General features: G+C 53.8%; 1 protein-coding gene across 1 annotated transcript; it reads right to left on the bottom strand.

The window, feature by feature from the left end:
- Positions 1-5020: 5020 nt before the first annotated feature.
- LOC121170890 (ATP-binding cassette sub-family F member 2-like) lies at positions 5021-16932 on the bottom strand. Its single transcript, XM_041002311.1, has 15 exons — positions 16860-16932; positions 16050-16251; positions 14610-14822; positions 14017-14199; positions 13610-13781; positions 11523-11618; positions 10912-11014; positions 9838-9933; positions 9540-9659; positions 9366-9455; positions 8959-9069; positions 8255-8317; positions 7932-8060; positions 7212-7415; positions 5021-6486 (listed from the first exon to the last, which is right to left on the bottom strand). The coding sequence occupies exons 2-15, from the start codon at positions 16207-16209 to the stop codon at positions 6349-6351; spliced, it is 1878 nt and encodes a 625-aa protein (XP_040858245.1). The 5' UTR covers positions 16210-16251; positions 16860-16932; the 3' UTR covers positions 5021-6348.
- Positions 16933-17584: the final 652 nt, after the last annotated feature.

Below are 17584 nucleotides of genomic sequence, written 5' to 3'. Positions count from 1 at the left end.
GGCTGTGGGGCAGCAAGCTTTGGAAGTTTAGAGCAGAGCAAAGTTAAGGGTGGCCTCTGTTCTCGTGAGGATCAAAGCAAGCCAGGTTCTGTCTGCAGGCACCTGCAAGCGGGCCAGCCGTGGCAGAGCGTGCATCCCTAAAGCATCACACCAGCTGTACCTTGCCCTACACAGGAACCCTCTATCCCTTCATTCAGGCTCAGCCTGCTATCCCACACACATACCTTCACTCTTCTCTTTCTTTCTTAAAAAAATTTATTTTAATTGCAAAGTCAGATATAAAAAAGGAGGAAATACAGAGAGGAAGATCTTCCGATGGTTCCAATGGTTCACTCCCCAAGTGACTGCAATGGCCAGAGCTGAGCCAATTTGAAGTCAGGAGTCAGGAACCTCCTCCAGGTCTCCCATGGGTGCCAAGGCTTTGGGCGGTCCTCAACTGCTTTCCCAGGCCACAGGCAGGGAGCTGGATGGGAAGAACTGCTGGGATTAGAACCAGCACCTATTAGAATGGAATCCTGGTGCATTCAAAGTGAGGACTTCAGCTGCTAGGCCACCGCGCCAGGCCCTAGTCTTTTCTTTTTTTAAATAAAGATTATGTTGGGCCCGGCCCGGTGGCGCAGTGGTTAAGGTCCTCGCCTTGCACGCCCGGGATCCCATATGGGCGCCGGTTCTATCCTGGCAGCCCCGCTTTCCTTCCAGCTCCCTGCCTGTGGCCCGGGAAAGCAGTCGAGGACGGCCCAAGGCTTTGGGACCCTGCACCCGCGTGGGAGACCCGGAAGAGGCTCCTGGCTTCGGATTGGCATAGCATCGGCCGTTGCGCTCACTTGGGGAGTGAATCATCGGATGGAAGATCTTCCTCTCTGTCTCTCCTCTCTGTATATCTGCCTTTCCAATAAAAAAATAATAAAAATAAATCTTTAAAAAAAAGATTATGTTTATTTGAAAGGCAGATTTGGGCCTGGCGAGATGGCACAGTGGTTAAAGTCCTTGCCTTGCACGCCTGGGATCCCATATGGGCGCCAGTTCTAATCCCGGCAGCCCCGCTTCCCTTCCAGCTCCCTGCCTGTGGCCCGGGAAAGCAGTGGAAGACAGCCCAAAGCTTTGGGACCCTGCACCCACGTGGGAGACCCGGAAGAGGCTCCTGGCTTTGGATTGGCTCAGCTCCAGCCGTTGCAGCTGCCTGGGGAGTGAATCATTGGACGGAAGATCTTCCTCTCTGTCTCTCGTCTCTGTATATCTGACTTTCCAATAAAAATAAAATAAATCTTTTAAAAAAAGGCAGATTTATAAAAAGAAGACACACACACACACACTAGATGAGAGAGATTTATCTGCTGGTTCATTCCCCAAATGACTGCAACTGCCAAAGCTGAGCCAATCTGAAGCCAGGAGCCTCTTGTGGGTCTCCCTCATGGGTTCAGGGCCCCAAGGCCTTGAGCATCCCCTGCTAGCTTTCCAGGCCACAGGCAGGGAGCTGGATGAGAGAAATGGAGCCACCAGGACTTGAACCAGCACCCATATAGGATACTGGCCCTGCAGGAGGATTACCCTGTCGAGTCACAGCAGCGTCCCACTACCTTTCCGCGTACATGGCAGTATTGGGAGGCTTTAGATTTGGGGTCGTCTGGGCCTCATGTCCCAGCCTCCCCCATAGTATGTCAATGAGCATAGTTGTGCCTATGCCCCCCTGGGCGCTGCTGGGTGATCACACTGTTCCCGTGACACAGACCCAGGTCAAGGATGGCACAGGTGGCAGGCATGCTGCTCGCTGGATGCCCCAGTGTGGCCACTGGCTCAGGAGAGCAAGTTGCCTGCAGCAGCCTGCCTCTGATCAGTGGTCGTGAGAGAGCTGCTGTGCCGCCGGGCCCAGATTTTCCTGAATTGCAATGTTTCAAAATTAAGTTTGAGGGCCTGGCATGGTAGCCTGGTGGCTGAAGTCCTCACTTTGCATGTACACCGCCAGGATCCCCAATGGGTGCTGGTTTGCATATCCTGGCTGCTCCACTTCCCATCCAGCTTCCTGCTTATGGCCTGGGAAAGCAGTAGAGAACCCTGCATGGAAGACCCGGAGGAGGCTCCTGGCTCCGGATTGGCTCAGATCCGGCCATTGCAGCCACCTGGGGAGTGAATCAGCGGATGGAAGATCTTGTGTCTCTCCTCTCCGTAAATCTGCCTTTCCAATAAAAATAAATAAAACTTTAAAAAGAATTAAATTGGAGAAGAAATGTTATGAGTCCCAAAACAAACAACATCATGCACACAATCTTGAGTAGGTTTCTTGGTGCTTGTTGTGCTTTCTGGACTTCCTGTCCCTGGAGCTCTGGCCCCTGCGGGCCCTGGACTGCTGCTGCCCACGCTCCGTACTCATCCTTGTGCTGCCTGGAACAGCTCTCCCCATGCCATGGAGCCACTGTTATGAAGTCAGCAGCCCTGCCAGGTGGGGCCAGAGGCCAGCACCTGGGACAGAGCAGGTGGGAAAGGAGGGGCTTGGCTCAACTCCATCCAGAATGTGCTCTGGGTTAATCCTGAGACTAATTTCTCTCTCTTCTTCCTCCCCCAGGTAATTTCCTATCAATTAAGAAACCCAGCACCAGCTCTTCTTCCCCGACAGAACCAACTCCCAGTGAATTTACACCAATTTCACCCAACTCCAGAGAATCAACTCTGAGCTCCTGGTGGCTCAGAGAGCTGGGCTTCAGGGCTGCAGGCTCCCTGCACCTCCCCAGGACTGCTGTCACTGGGCTGGAGCCAAGAGTGGTTCACATCGAGCAATTAGGGGTGACCACAGGGCTGAGGTGTGCACAGCCCCCTCAGGGAGGGCTGCAGACAGCCAGCCTCAGGGCACATGCAGGGATGCGAGGTTGGTCCTGGAGGATGGCTGAGATACAACTGGGAGGAATGGGGTAAGGAGAAAGGACATGACAGGCAGGAAGTGGAATTAGGGCATGTTGAGTACAGGGCAGCTTGAACTGAGGGCAGATGGGGCGAATCAGCTGGACTCTGCCTTGTGGCAAGACAGAAGGAAGTCAGCAGCAGATAAAGAATGGATGTTTTTCACAAAAAGCAGATCACGTGGGGTCCCTGCAAACGGGAGGAAAAAGCCACTGTGAATGGAGAATGCGATTGTTTCACTTGGCACTCCATGTGTGAATATTCCATGTTTTTTCTATTTTGTGACTAAAGAAACCTGGAGCAATAGGAAAAGTGGGTGGCTCACAGTAGGAGGTGGCTGCGGAAGGGAAGACAAGCAGGACAGCCTCCCCCATGGAACTCACCTCTGCACCCAGTCTGGGACATCAGGTCATGCCAGGCATGGGCACACCAAGGTGTTCTCAGGCAAGGAGGGTGGACACTGTGGCATAGCTGATTAAACTTGGGACACCCAACAGCCCACATTTCGGGTCAGTTGCCAGGCCCACCAGTACCCCTGGGATGTGGGTCTTTGATATGCATGTGAGACCCTGTTGGAACATAGAGCCTTCAGTTTGGCCTAGCCCTGGCTATTGCAGTCACTTAGGAAATCAGTATATGGAAAGTAGGCACTTTGCTCTTCAAATCAATCTTAAAATTAAAAAAAAAAAAAAAAAGTCAGGAGGACAGTTCTTAATCCAAAATAAGGAATTGTAGTTTACTTATTTGAAAGGCAGATTACTCCCCAAATGGTTGCAATGGTTGGGGCCAGGGACAGAGGCCAGGCGGAAGTCAAAAGCCTGGAACTCCTTCCAGGTCTCACACATGGGTGACAGGGGCCCAGATATTTGCATCAACCTCCATTCAATAGAGCTAGATGGGAAGTGAACAGCCTGGAATAAAACCAGTCTTTACATGCCAGTGTTGCAGGTAGGGGCTTAATCCACTATACAATGCCAACCGTGTAATTTTAAGAACATTTTGTGGACCCGTGTATTTTTTGCTTTTAAAGATTTATTTTTATTACAAAGTCAGATATGCAGAGAAGAGGAGACAGAGAGGAAGATTTCTGTCCGATGATTCACTCCCCAAGTGACCACAACAGCCAGTGCTGCACTGATCCGAAGCCGGGAACCTGGAACCTCCTCCAGGTCTCCCACATGGGTGCAGGGTCACGAGGCCTTGGGCTGTCCTCGACTGTTTTCCCAGGCCACAAGCAGGGAGCTGATGGGAAGTGGAGCTGCAGGGACTAGAACTGGAACCCATATGGGATTCTGGAGCATTCAAGGCTAGGACTTTAACCTCTAGGCCATGGCGCCAGGACCAAGGCCTATGTATTCTTCTCATATCCGCTGGGTGCTGCAGGCCTGAGCCTTTGGCACCTCAGTCGCAGAGCTCTGAAGACCCTAACAGACCTCACCTGAGGCAACACCATCCAGGCAGGCGCCCCCTTGGCTACAGGGGCAGATGCCACTGGCCCCTGATCCCAGCAGCTTGCTCTCCAAACACCACCTCCTGCTGAGATGACTGCCCTGTCTCCTGGTGCTCAGGCACCACTGAAGACACACACAGGCAGGCAGAGGGGAGGGCAGCCTTTCAATGGGTGCTCACTCCCTCTGCTCGGCGCAGCTCTAGGACTTCCCACCAACGAGAAGCTGCCACCATTCCTCCCGCTCAATGCCGGCCGCTCAGGAGACTGCCCTTCCTGGGAGCAGTCTTCCTAGCTCTGCTCGAGTTCAGCACGGCTTTCTGTCCTTTCTCTGAGTCTTAGTGGCTTTCTTGTAAGACCACGCGTTCTGTGGGGGTTTAAGACAACCAGTTGGGAGCATTTTCTCTTCCTACTTTTTAAAGATTTATTTATTTTTATTGTAAAGTCAGATATACAGAGAGGAAGAGACACAAAAAGCTCTTCTGTCCTCTGATTCACTCCCCAAGTGGCTGCAGCGGCCGGAGCTGCGCCAATCTGAAGCCAGGAGCCCGAAGGCTCTTCTGGATCTCCCACATGGGTGCAGGGTCCCAAGGCCTTGGGTCATCCTCGACTGCTTTCCCAGACCACAAGCAGGAAGCTGGATGGGAAGTGGGACCACCGGGATATGAACCCACGCCCATGTAGGACCCTGGAGCATGCAAGGCGAGGACTTTAGCTGCTAGGCTATCATGCCAGGCCCCCATCTTACTCTTCGATATGCTCTAGTGAGTACTGAAAAATTGTGGCCGTGCCTGTCTTCCCGTAGGGATGGCTGCTGAGGGGTCACAGGCAGAGCAAGGTCCGCAGACATGCCTCAGGCGTGGAGGTGCCAAGTGCCAAGCTCACAGGAACCAAACGGGCTCCACGGTGTTGGGTTCACATTAAGAACAAGCTTCCTGCATGCTCCAGGAGCAGCAGTGGCAAACACGAGCTCCTGGCCATTGCCGCATCTCTGCCGCTTCACCAGATGGAACAGACCAGACAGGCCTGGTCTGCTGCTCAGGCATCCACACTTGGGCAAGCACCCCAAGTGCGGTGGTGGCGGGCACAGGTGCCCACTGGAGAGCTCATGCCTTTCAGGAAAACAGTGCTCAGGACAGAGGTGCTCAACGTCCAGGCCTTAGGCCAGCAATTGCAGTATCTGCTCCCCACCGACCCCCCAAGAACTTGTTCGAACCATCAATCCCGGCTTCATCCCAGATCTACTGAACCAGAGAGAGGCAGGAACCCAGCAAAGCCCGCAGGAGACTCTGATTTCTGTAGAAGTTTGAGAATAGGTGTGATTCCAAATCTGCACAAGAGGGAAAAAGTTCTCCCTGTCCCAAGGAGCTCGACCCGAGTCCCCATCCATCCGGCTAATTGTGCCCCTCAACCCCCCCGCCCCTGTGGGAGGAAGCGAGTGCCAAGAAGGCTGTGGCCTCGCCTCAAGAGAGCTGAGAAGGCAGGGACCATGGCTTCCTCTTTCTTTATTGGTCACTTTGTGGATGTCACGCAGGTCTAAAAGTTACACTGTTAAATATTTAAAAACCAACCAGGACTAAGACCTTGGCCCGGAGCTCCAAACCAGAAGCAGAAAGGAAAGGTAGCAGCGGGCTGGGGAGTGTTCCTCCAACATCACCAAAACCCAGATCTTAAGCTCCTTCACGGCCCACAGCCAGGGCCCGGCTGCCAGCCCTCAGGAGCCTGGGCCGCATCACTTAGGGGAAGCCAGCAAGAGCTGGAACTGGAAGGAGAGGGACAGTGCTGTCCAGCTGTAGCTAGATAAGAGTGCAGCTGAGGCAGGCCGAGGGCCAAGGAAGGATGGGGAGAGGCAGGGAGGGACCAGGGCAGGGGTCGGGAGAGGCCAGGGAGAGGCAGGGAGCAGAACGCAGCAATGCAGGAGGGCGGCCCCAGGGTCCTGGCCCAGGCAGCAGCTCAGGGGAGCCGCTGAGTCCCCAGATGGAGCTCCTGCCCCAGCCCGGCCATGGGGCTCACACGTTGTGGGTCCTCTTGGTGAGCTGGGGCTCCTCGTCCACCAGCTTGGACTTGAGATGCTCCTTGTAGGCCAGGATGTCTCCAGGCCACTTGGTGATTGTCTGCTTCTCACAGACCCAGATCTCCTGTGCAACCTAGAAAACAAATCCTCCACTGAGTCCTCGCCGGTCACTTTGTCCACTCCTCACCTGCACCTGAGGGACTGAGGGGCTTCTAGGAAGTTCCACCAGCTCCCCTCCCCCCACCCCGCCTCCTGGTTCACGGTCTCTAAGTTCCTTGGACCTCAGAGGCACAGCGGCAACCCTCGGGGCTGCTTCCCTGCGCAGTTCCCTAGCAGGGTCTCTGGCTCATCAGAGGCGATTGTGCTGAGTCTCCTCTTCCCACCCACATCTTCTCCATGCTCTCACTCGGGTGTCAGTGCAATGATCAATAGCTTTGTCTCCAACCCTGGCAGCAGCACCCTGTCTAATCCAAGTCCTTCTTAGTAAAGTACTATTTTGGTACTGTGGAATCTTGGCACAATAGTAAAACTTAACTACCCAACTCGTTTTTGGGCCAACAATGCCAAGTTGGCAACATCCCCAGACTACTGAAGAAGTATCTTGGTTAAGGCTTTCTTGTCAGTTGCCACAAAGAGCCCTAAGGCCAGCCCTCATCAAGAGGTTCAGGTACAGCTTACACCCCTTCTCTGAATTCAGGAAATGGGTGTTACGCACCTGCCTGTGCCACAGCTTGCTCCACCCAACTACCTCCTAAGTGCTGTGTCGTCCCTCGCAGCTTGGCCTGTGCCACAGCCTGCTGTACCCAACCAACTCCTAAGCCCTTTGTGCTGTCCCTTGCGGCCTGGCCAGGGCCTCACCTGCTGGATGAGTCGGAAGTCATGGCTGACAAGCATCATGCCACCCTCGAACTCGTTGATGGCATCTGCCAGGGCATCAATGGTCTCGATGTCCAGGTGGTTGGTGGGCTCGTCCAGGAACAGCATGTGTGGGTTCTGCCAGGCCAGCCAGGCCAGACACACTCGGCACTTCTGCCCGTCTGACAAGTTCCGGATTGGGCTCACCTGAGTGGAGCCAGGGCACACACAAAACCTGAGATTGCGCCACGACAAAGCATACTCACCACTTCCCCCAACCCCTGGCTCCTCCACTCGATGTCTGCCATTTTGCTTAGGTCCAAGATGCCGTGGCAAGATAGTGGTAGAGCCACAGTCACTCTAGGCTGGAGAGGGACATAGCTAGAACTCGGAGCTGTGCCTCTCTCTGGGTCAGCACTGCAAGCTTGAAGAACTGGAACAATCAGGCAGATGCTGAGTTCCAGAACTGAGTCCGGGACTTCTGTTCTCTCTGATTCATGTTCCCTTGCTCGCAGGCACCACAGTACCTCGTTCCCTCCCCGTTAATGTCCCATTACTTAACAGTCTAGAGGGACGCCAGGGCAGTGGGCTCTTGGGGGTTGAGTTCAAATGATAAGACTCTGGGAAAACTCCCACAGCTGGGCTGCCAGGGCACGGTACCCTGGCCCAGCAAGCCATGTCTTCCAGCTGGCCCGGGTTCTTTCCACACCCTGTCCTACTGACCTGCTGCTTCCCAGTCAGCCCGTACCGCCCGATGATCTTTCTCATTTCTTCCTTCTCCTTGATTTCTGGGTAGCACTTCATCATGTATTCCAAAGGCGAGAGATCCAGGTCCAGCTGCTCTTGTAAATGCTACAGGAAAAGTGAAACCCGCCCAGATGGCACCGTGCCCTGCTTCCAAAGGGGCCCTGCTGTGTTACCCGCTAGGGAACACTCTACCTTTACCCCCAGACACCTGTTCAGGATCCACAGAGGCAAGTGCGGGTTGACTAAGCTAGAATTCCTGGGAACGGGGAGGTAGGGCTGGGCCTTGACCAGGTCTGTACCTGATGGTAACGCCCTATCTTGACATGAGAGTGTTTTCGGATCATTCCATCTGTAGGCAGTAGCTAGGGGGAAAGGAGCAGTGGTCAGACATAAGCTCACAAAATGGAAATCTACATGGAAGCAGACAAGGGCAGAGCAGGGAAAAAACCCACAAGTGTACCCAGAACAAAACTCCCAACTTTCTAAGGAGAATCCCCAGAACCACCCCGGCTGCTCTAACACTTAGGAAGATACACTGAGAGGCAGTGTAGCTTGGGGAGGCAGCACACACAACAGACTTGGCTAGTTAAGAAACATCTGCTACAGAAAATACTACATCACGAAGTCCCTGCCTGCAGCGACAACACACATTTTCTAAAATAAAATCCTATCTCTACATCCGTGTTCTTATACTCTGAATGCCTGGAAAACAGAAAATGCTGACTGACACACACACACACACACACACACACACACACACACACACACATTCTCTCTCTTTCCCTGATTGTTCTCTGCCTTCACCTAGACAAAGCTGCCCCAAACCACGCTACTACACTGCTATGACACGCTGTCTCTCTCCTGGGTTAACCCTTAGCCCCTCAACAGCTCAGTCACCGCCAGGGCTGGCCAACCCTCTGAGAGTGATGACCCCTGCCTAACTTCCATGACAGACGATCAAGTGCCCACTCCCAGAAGTAGCCACACCCCCTTGGTGCCATACCTCTCCTGTTAGCAGCTTCAAAAGAGTTGACTTTCCTGCTCCATTGGGCCCTACCAGAGCCACTCGCGTGTCGAGGTCAATACCAAATTCGAGATTATTGTAGATGCAAGGCTGAGGTGGGTATAAGAGAGACAAAGACATAAGGCTAGCATATGGGTCTAGTCTGCCTAGCTGGCCACCAGTTTCGGAGGTGAGGAGAACGGAAAGGGAAGGAAGCACGCTCAAGCAGCGCCATCCACGGCATCCACCCGCCAACCCCACTGAGCGGTTTCCTTCCTGTCCTTGACGGAGGCCTTGGGGAGGCACCTCAGCAGCCACAGAACCGGAGGGGTTCCTGACAGCCAGTGCTCGCTCTCCGAAGTGCATCCTGGTTTCCAAACCATACATGAGCGCTGGCCTGAACTTACCCCATCTTTTGTATACTTGAAGCTCACGTTTTGTACCATAATGACAGGTGGAGGGATCTTGCCACATGGTGGGAAATAAAATGACAGTGTCTGGGGAGAGAAGAGTGAATTGAGCAGTCTGGCTCCTTTCTTACCCACCATGCCTCAGTCTGCCACATCCCAGTCAGCCCTCACCTTGTCGCTCACGACCCTCTCTGTCAGTCCCGACGCCATCATTTTCTGTAGCGTCTTCTCTTTGCTCTGGGCTTGCCGGGCCAGCTTGGCACTGCCATGACCAAACCTAGCAATGTAGTTCTGAAGAAGACCAGAAAGGGGGTGAGGCCGTGGGCAGAGTGTGTGGCAAGCACCACAACTCACCTTACAATCTAGGGTGGAAAGTGACAACTCTGACTTCCAGGCTCCTCCACCCAAGGCCTCCCCACCTCCATGTGCTCTCCACCCATTGCCCCACTAGGCCCCAGGGCCTCCCCACCTTCATGTGTGCGATCTGATCCTGCTCCCAATGAAACCTCTTCATCTGGTTCTCCTCCAGCTCCAGCCGTGTCTTCACGTACTGATCGTAGTTACCCTGCAGGGAAAGGCAGGGTAGGCCGCTTTAACCTGGGGCCTAAGCCAAACCTAGCGAGGTGAGAGCTGGGCTAACTTAACCCTGACTGGAAGTGTATGCAGTAGCCAGAGCAGCTCATCCTATCCTACAGGGTGAAGTCTTTTCTGTCCTGGGCCTCTTGTTTGGCCCAGACAGGACCAGAGCAAATCCTTACATTAGCCAGGAAGGCAGCCATAGCACAAGATGGTCACATAGGCACTCCAAGGTTCATCTTAACACCACCCCCGGAGGCTGATGCCCCACACCACCTACAAAAGCTGTGTCCAGGCAGGGGGCAGAGGGCAGGGGTGGCAGGCAGACCATTTTGATGTAGCACTGGAAAAACACTGTAAACTGCCAGGTTTTTATCTGGAAACACCTGGCTGAAAGGTAAATGTCCACCACAAAGGACTAACAGGCAAGAGTCACACGGGGAGTTGTTGGCAAGCACGCAGCTGCTGAGAGTGAGGCTGATTCCCACAGAGACACAAGTGTGTGAAAAGGCCACCTAGAGTGTAGTGATCAAAGTTACAGCAGTGTAAAGAGAAACGGATCCGTGCATCTGTGAAAGTCTCTACAAGTGCCTGCAAGCACAGAGAAGTTTCTGGAAGACTGTTACTGTTACTACTCTGGGGAACATGGCTAGGAATGAAGAGGATTTCTAGTTGACATTTTTTTGAAACTTGAAAAACTGAGGCCTATCTGTGGGCTGAGACCATCACCACAGCCTCCTGTGCTCATGGAAGGAGAGCCAATGTGCCAACACTCGTGGGCAGAGTTAAGGAGTCCTCCAAGAAAGCAGAGGGAAGCCCTGGCACCATGAGCAGAGACTGCCAAGCCATGGCCTAGGACCTGAAAGCAAAGGCTTTGGGACTGAAATAAAGCAGGCTGCAGGATTCCTCATGCACATCTTTTTTAAAGGAGAACTTGTGTGTGTAGAGGCAGCTGAGGACCACTCACCGTGTAATACTTCAGCTTCTTGTTATGCATGTGAATGATGTTGGTGCAGACACCATTCAGAAAATCCTGGGAGTGGGAGACGAGCACGAGGATGCGCTTAAAGCTGCAAAGACAGAACCTAATCAGAAGGCGCTCCAAGCGGGGAGACAGCTGCTAACAGGTGCATAGGGAACCCTTTCCCACCTTATACCTAGCACCCTCCTTTGCATGTCCCGCCCAGTTCCTCACTGTCAGCAATCATTTATGTGCTGCACAACTCATCTGTGAGTTCTGCATGGCTTACAAAGTGTGCTGAGATGCTCAGGAGTCCTTAATCTTCTGCTCTGATTTTCAACAGAACACAGTGGAGGGCAGTATGCATAAACAAACACACCCATAAATGCATCTCCAACCGTGTGTGGGAAAAGCTGGAACACACTAAAACATCACCCCACTTTCCTTTTGGATCATCAAGGCACTGAAAATACACCAATAGGCTGACTCCCTCGGCCACAAAGCCCCATCATGTCTTCCTGCAGTTCGTTTTCTCGCTGCTGTACCCTTTCCTGTGGACTCGGCTGGACTTCCCCTTCCAGACCTGCCCGCCCCCATCTCCTCCAACGCTCCCTTACGTCTTCAGTTCTTCTTCCAACCACACACAAGCATCCAGGTCCAGGTGGTTGGTGGGCTCATCCAGAAGCAGCATGAAGGGCCGGATAAAGAGGGCTCTGCAGGACAGGTCAGGACACAGGCCCTTCAGCAACACAGGGACTGCACGAAAGGGGCTGAATGCCTGTTCTGCAGTTCCCACCAGGCCTGGCTAGTCCCGCTATCAACCCTAGGTTCAAAACCTCAAAGTAACGGGGAAAGACAGGTGAGAAAGCAGCACTTAAGAGCAGAGGTCAGGGGCTAGCGCAGAAGGTAAAGCTGCTGCCTGTGGTGCCAGCATCAAGTCCTGGCTACTCTACTTCTGATTCAGCTCTCTGCTTATGGCTTGGGAAAGCAGCAGAGGATGGCTCACATCCTTGGGCCCAAACACACATGAGACCCAGAAGTAGTCCAGGCTTTTTGCTGGCCTAGCACTGGCCACTGCAGCCATTAGGGCAGTCTTTCTTTCTGCCTTTCAAATAAATAAGCTTTAGGAAAAAAAAAAAAAAAGAAAAAAAGAAAGAAAGAAAGAAAGAAAGAGCAGATATTAAAAGGACAAAAGACAGCTCAGACCCAGAGAACTATAGTTTGGATATAAAACCGTAAGTCCTTGAGTCCGTGAGGCCTGGACACTGGTGTGGGTCTCCAGCACCAAGACAAAGGCTGCAGAGGGAGTAACTCCCAGGGGACAGTGTACGTGGCAGCTCTTTCTGCTGGGGTATCAGTCTCCAGCAAGCAGACCAAAGAGTGTTTTTTCCTTCAACTGGGGGAACAAGAGAGCCAACTGTAGATTCTGGTTCCCAAGCCTGATAGCACTATACCTACAGGAACTTGTTATCAACAAGATTCCTGAGCCCCTAGTGCCCACGTGGATCTGACACAGAGGTTGGGAGCCGTGCTCTCCAAAGCCCCCAGGTGAATCAGAAGGGAGTTAATTCTTGCTGGCATGTAGAATGACTACTCCCATGTTCTAGGACACACACAAGGGTCTGGCCACACCAGAATCCCATACTGCAGTGCTTGTCTGAGACCTCGTTGCTATGCTTCCGATCCAATTTTCTGTTAATGTGCCTGGAAAAGTAGCAGAAGGCAGACCAACTGCCAACCCCAAGGAAGACCACAATGGAGTTCCTGGCTCCTGGCTTCCACATGGCCCAGCCCTGGCTGTAGCAGCCATTTGGAAGGTAAACCAGTACATGGAAGATCTCTCTCTCCTGCTGCTTTTCTTTTTTTTTTTTTTTTTTTTTTTTTAAAGATTTATTTTTATTATTTTTTATTGGAAAGGCGGATATACAGAGAGGAGAGACAGAGAGGAAGATCTTCCATCCGATGATTCACTCCCCAAGTGAGCCGCAACGGGCCGATACTATGCCGATCCGAAGCCAGGAGCCTCTTCCGGGTCTCCCACGCGGGTGCAGGGTCCCAAAGCTTTGGGCCGTCCTCAACTGCTTTCCCAGGCCACAGGCAGGGAGCTGGAAGGGAAGCGGGGCTGCCGGGATTAGAACCGGCGCCCATATGGGATCCCGGGCGTGCAAGGCGAGGACTTAACCACTTGCGCCACCGCGCCGGGCCCTCCTGCTGCTTTTCAAACAAATCAAACTTAAAAAGCTATATTGGCTACTTCCTAATCAGTAGACAGGTTGTATTAGATTAAGTTGTATCATTCACTTTGAGGAGAAACTGGGGTAAGGAATTAACTAACAGAATAGTTGCTCTAGAGAAATCTGCTTTGGGTAAGCTGTCCAGCCTTTCAGTGTAGCAAGAATTAGTGGCACCTTCACACAAAAAAAGGTGGGAAAGTGAGAAAAGCAGCAAACTTAACCCCCACCACTTTCCCTAGTGCTGTTAGGAAAACTTCCCACGGGGTTCCTAACTCCTGGGCTGGGACTCTACACTGAGTCACAGCTGCTTCAGGCAGGAAGCTCACTCCCCAGCCATCTGTCTCCTCACTCCCATCCACCCATCTCCGATCCCCACTGATTGCATCTCCTGCTGCCGGGAAGTGGCAGGCACCAACACTCAGTCCTGGCAGGGGGAGCTGCGAGGAGTGGGAGAGGAGCGAGGGACTCACCTGGCGAGGGCAACCCGCATCCGCCAGCCGCCACTGAAGTCCTTCAGTTTCTTGCGCTGCATGGCAGGTGTGAAGCCCAGGCCGTGTAAGATCCGCGAGGCCCGCATCTCGGCCTTGTCAGCGTCCAGCTCCTCTAGGCGCTCGTACAGCTCCAGGAGCTTCTCACACTCGGCTGCGGGCAGTGGGGGCCTGTGAGGCTCCTGAGGTTTGCCCCTGGGGACGCCTGCTGCAGCCCCCCAGGCCCAGGCTGTGGGCAGGTGGGTCCTGTGAGGCTCCTGTGGCTTGCCCCCCGGTATGCCTGCTGCACCCCTCAAGCCCAGGATGCGGGCAGCGGAGGCCTGTGAGGATCCCTGGGGCTCACCCCTGGAGATGACCACTGCACCCCAGGCCCGGGTGCGGGGCCCTACCGTCCTCGTGAGCTAAGCGCTCGGCCTCCCGCTCCAGCATGGCCCGCTCTGTGTCCACCTCCATGACGCACTGCAGGGGGGTCTTGTCGCTGGGGGGCATCTCTCGGGTCAGGTGATAGATGTCGATGTGCTCCGGGATGGGCACCTCCCGCTTCCCGATGGCAGACAGCAGCATGGACTTCCCTGGGACGGGGCAGGAGAGGCCGCTGAGCCAGCTCCCCCCAGTCCCTGAAATGGGGGCTGCCACTTCCGGAGTGCCCCTTCCCTTCACTCACCCTAATCTCACTGACCCCACTCTTGGGATACCATTCCAACCTTTCTTCTGGTTCTTCGCATCCTTCTCCATGAAGCCTTTTTCATTTACAGCAGCTTCACACACTACTACCCCTCCCAGCGCCTACTCCCGCACCTCCTGTCTGCGATTACTCCTGTGGGGCTCACTGCATGCTGCTCTGTCCTGCTAGCGCCTTTTCCCTGGACACATCTGGCACGTCTCCCACCTACATTACCAACACCTTGCTGTGCCCGCAGCGGGGACTGAGTGACAGAGGAGCCAGGGGCTTCCTCCCCACCTCTCCCACCAAGAGCCTCACCAATTCCATTTAAGCCGATGAGGCCGTACCGGCGGCCTGAGTTTAACTCCAGTTTGGTGTCACTGAGCAGCTCTTGGCCGTGGAAGGTGAGGGACAAGTTGATGATGTGGACGTCGGTACTGTTGGGGTGAGAGGCCAGGACCCCAGTGACAGCTCGAGCAGCAGCCTTCTTCATCTCAAAGTCTTCCAGCTCCTTGGTCAGTAAATCCACTTCTGGGGACAGAAAAGCAGCTTGGGATGGGGGGGACTGAGACACAACAACTGGGGTAGTTCTTACACACAGAGGTGAGTTCTAAAGGGCGTGGGCCCAGGTAGCGCTGAGTGGAGCTGTGTGCTGCACAAGCCTTAAACTAAACGTATGGTGCCACAAGCCTGCCCTGAGGGCTTTTCCTTTGCGGTTTATCATTTAAATCCTAAATCTCCCTTTCCCTTGTCTTGTCCTGTCACATCCCATTCACTTCCATCATTCATAACTTATCATTCTTCAGCATTCCGACCATGACCTAAAACTGCCCCTTGACCTGACCTCATCATGTTATCTTTCCTAAGAATTCTTACCTTGGAGCTAATTTCTACCACTCCACTGGCCTCACAAACATCTTTCTAACTTTCCTTTTTTCTGACTTCTTGTCTGTTATAATTTCTATCACTAATTATTCTTTCCTCTTCAAACATTTCCTTAGTATCTATGAGAGATCACAGCAAACAATCTCCCATGTCCTAGTACCTGCACTCAGAGATTAAACACACTAGTTGAAGAAACAAACCAGAACATGAAAGGTCTAGAACACCCCAGGAAGGAGGACAGTGAATGCAAAGCCTGGATTAGGTCTGACTCAGAGCTCTGCTGACTTGAGCTGGACCTTGAATGTCAACCGCCGCCATGGTCGCAGAACTCAACAGGGGAAATGCCAGGAAGTGCGGTGGTGACTCCTCAAGGGACGATGGGCAGTCTGGACGGAGCATATATGGTCAGGGAGCTAGACTCGGGGGGGTGGGGAAGGTCTGGAATATTCTCTGTCACACACTGCTATGTTTCTTCATCTAGACTGGTTAAGTTATCAGAGGGCAGACTGAGTTTGTAAGGCCTTAGTGTATAGCCCTTGAGACATGCTCAACAGATATTTCCTAAAATAACAGCTTGAGTGTTTTCTGGGAGAGGAAATACCCACATCATAATTGAGAGGTTACTCTCCTGTTGCTATGGTCACTGTCCCAGCGAGGAAGGGGGTGTAAGGAATGCAGCAGAGTCTGAGACACTCAGGACTCTCTGCTGCCGGAGAACTTGGAGCTCTGGCTCCTTCACTGGCACTCCGGGGGCTGCATCAACTCCACCTCTACGGTTCCATAGCTCCACACACGCTCTCCAAGGCCCCAGAACTCTCGGGGCGGGCTCTGGCCGGGGCACAGCTCATTCTAGGCACCCTGCCCTCTATTCACCTGTGCTCTCCCGGCCGTTGGCCTCCTCGCTCTTCTCCTCTGCCACCTGCGGCTCGGTGACGGCATCTCCGTTCTCTTCGTGTCCCTTCTTGGGCCGCTGTCGCGCTTTGGCTGCTTCTTTCTTTTTGGCCGCTTTCTTCTTGGCCAGGTCAGAGGGCATGGTGCTGAACTACAGGGGTGGCTTTCTCTTCTTTCAGGGAGCCTGAAAGAAGGCAAACAAACACCCTCAAACTCTACCTCCTGGTAAGAACGTCTGCATCTAGCCCCATCATTCCGGGCATTTTCCTATCAAGCCTCCTTCCTCCCAACCTGGCCAGTTCCGAATCCTGCCCGGCTCTCCCTCCACCCCGGGCTCCGTCCACCGCTCTCCATGGCCGGCATCACTTCGGGAACGCTCCTTCCTCCCAGGGCTTCCACTTAGCGACCAGGCTCGGTCCCTCGGTAAAGGTCCCCTTCTCCGGTTACCCCAAGTCTTGGCACTTCGCACTCCAGCCACCTCACTTCCCAGCTTTCTCTTCTCGCCAGTGGGGGGGAGGGGGCGTCTTCTCTGCGTCGTCCCTGTCATCCTGGCTGGCGGACCCAGCTTCTCCCCGTGCCAGATCGGCCTCCCTGCCCCTGATGAGCCCCCTTACAGACTCCCTAGTCGCCACCCCCAGATCTGCCCCTACACCCATCAGCTTCTCTCTCTTGGCCCTCTCTTTTCCCTCGCGGTCTTCTCCATCCCGTCCCTGTCCTTCTTCCCCGTCTCTTCCTCCCGCTCCCTCACCGGCCGGCACCCTCCCCCGAAAAGCGCTTCTTTCCCCAACTCACTGGGCCTCGCTGCTCGGCCTCTGTCGCAACAGAGCGGCTCCTTGAGCTCCTCCGCATGCGGCCGGCTCACGAGCCAATCACCGCCTCGATTGGCTCACAGCGCGCCGCCGCGCGGAATCCTGGGAACTGTAGTCCTCAAGTCGCAATGGCTAAGGTTGGGCTAGGCTTCGAGAACTACTACATATCCCAGAGTCCTTGCGCTACCACGAATGTCATCAGGATGCGCGATCTTGAGGAGGGGCGGGGTTAGAGTCGGATCCTCTCAGCTACCGACCGCCTCAGGCGCTGGAAACTGCAAATCCCAGGTTACCCTTCGAATAAGCGGGCTGGACATCCTAGGCTTTATCCCACCCTCGAAAAAATATCAATGGAGCTTTGTGGAGATGGAGTTTACCGGGCTACCCTACCGGCTGAGGCAGGGCGTGCGACTACGTTTCCCAGAGTGCACCAGGCGGGAATGGGTCGAAACAATAGGACAGACTGGGTGAAGGTAGCAGGAGGGTTAAGAGTGAGGAGGCCAGATGAAGAGCACCCGGCCGAGAAGATACGCAGCTGAAAGGCATCCTCGCTTCGTGAGATTGAAGCCTTAGGATGAATCCATTCACCCAACTTTCAGAAGGTGCCAGATAGCGTTCTGGAGTCTTAACTCCAGAATTGTTAGTTTTCCATGGCAATCCCTCTGCAACATCAGTCAGCCACTTGATTTACCTGTCTTTTGGGTCTCA

The sequence above is a fragment of the Ochotona curzoniae genome, unplaced genomic scaffold, assembly GCF_017591425.1.
Source record: "Ochotona curzoniae isolate NIBS_2020 unplaced genomic scaffold, NIBS_Ocur_1.0 scaffold_2476, whole genome shotgun sequence".
Classification (NCBI taxonomy): domain Eukaryota; kingdom Metazoa; phylum Chordata; class Mammalia; order Lagomorpha; family Ochotonidae; genus Ochotona; species Ochotona curzoniae.
This window is presented reverse-complemented; position numbering and strand designations above follow the sequence as displayed.

Coding starts and splice junctions, on each gene's coding strand:
- LOC121170890 (XM_041002311.1), bottom strand. CDS start 16,209: ATGCCCTCTGACCTGGCCAAGAAGAAAGCGGCCAAAAAGAAAGAAGCA. Junction 11,015..11,522: donor TTGGAAGAAGAACTGAAGAC/GTAAGGGAGCGT, acceptor CTGTCTTTGCAG/CTTTAAGCGCATCCTCGTGC. Junction 9,456..9,539: donor AGAGGGTCGTGAGCGACAAG/GTGAGGGCTGAC, acceptor TTCTCTCCCCAG/ACACTGTCATTTTATTTCCC.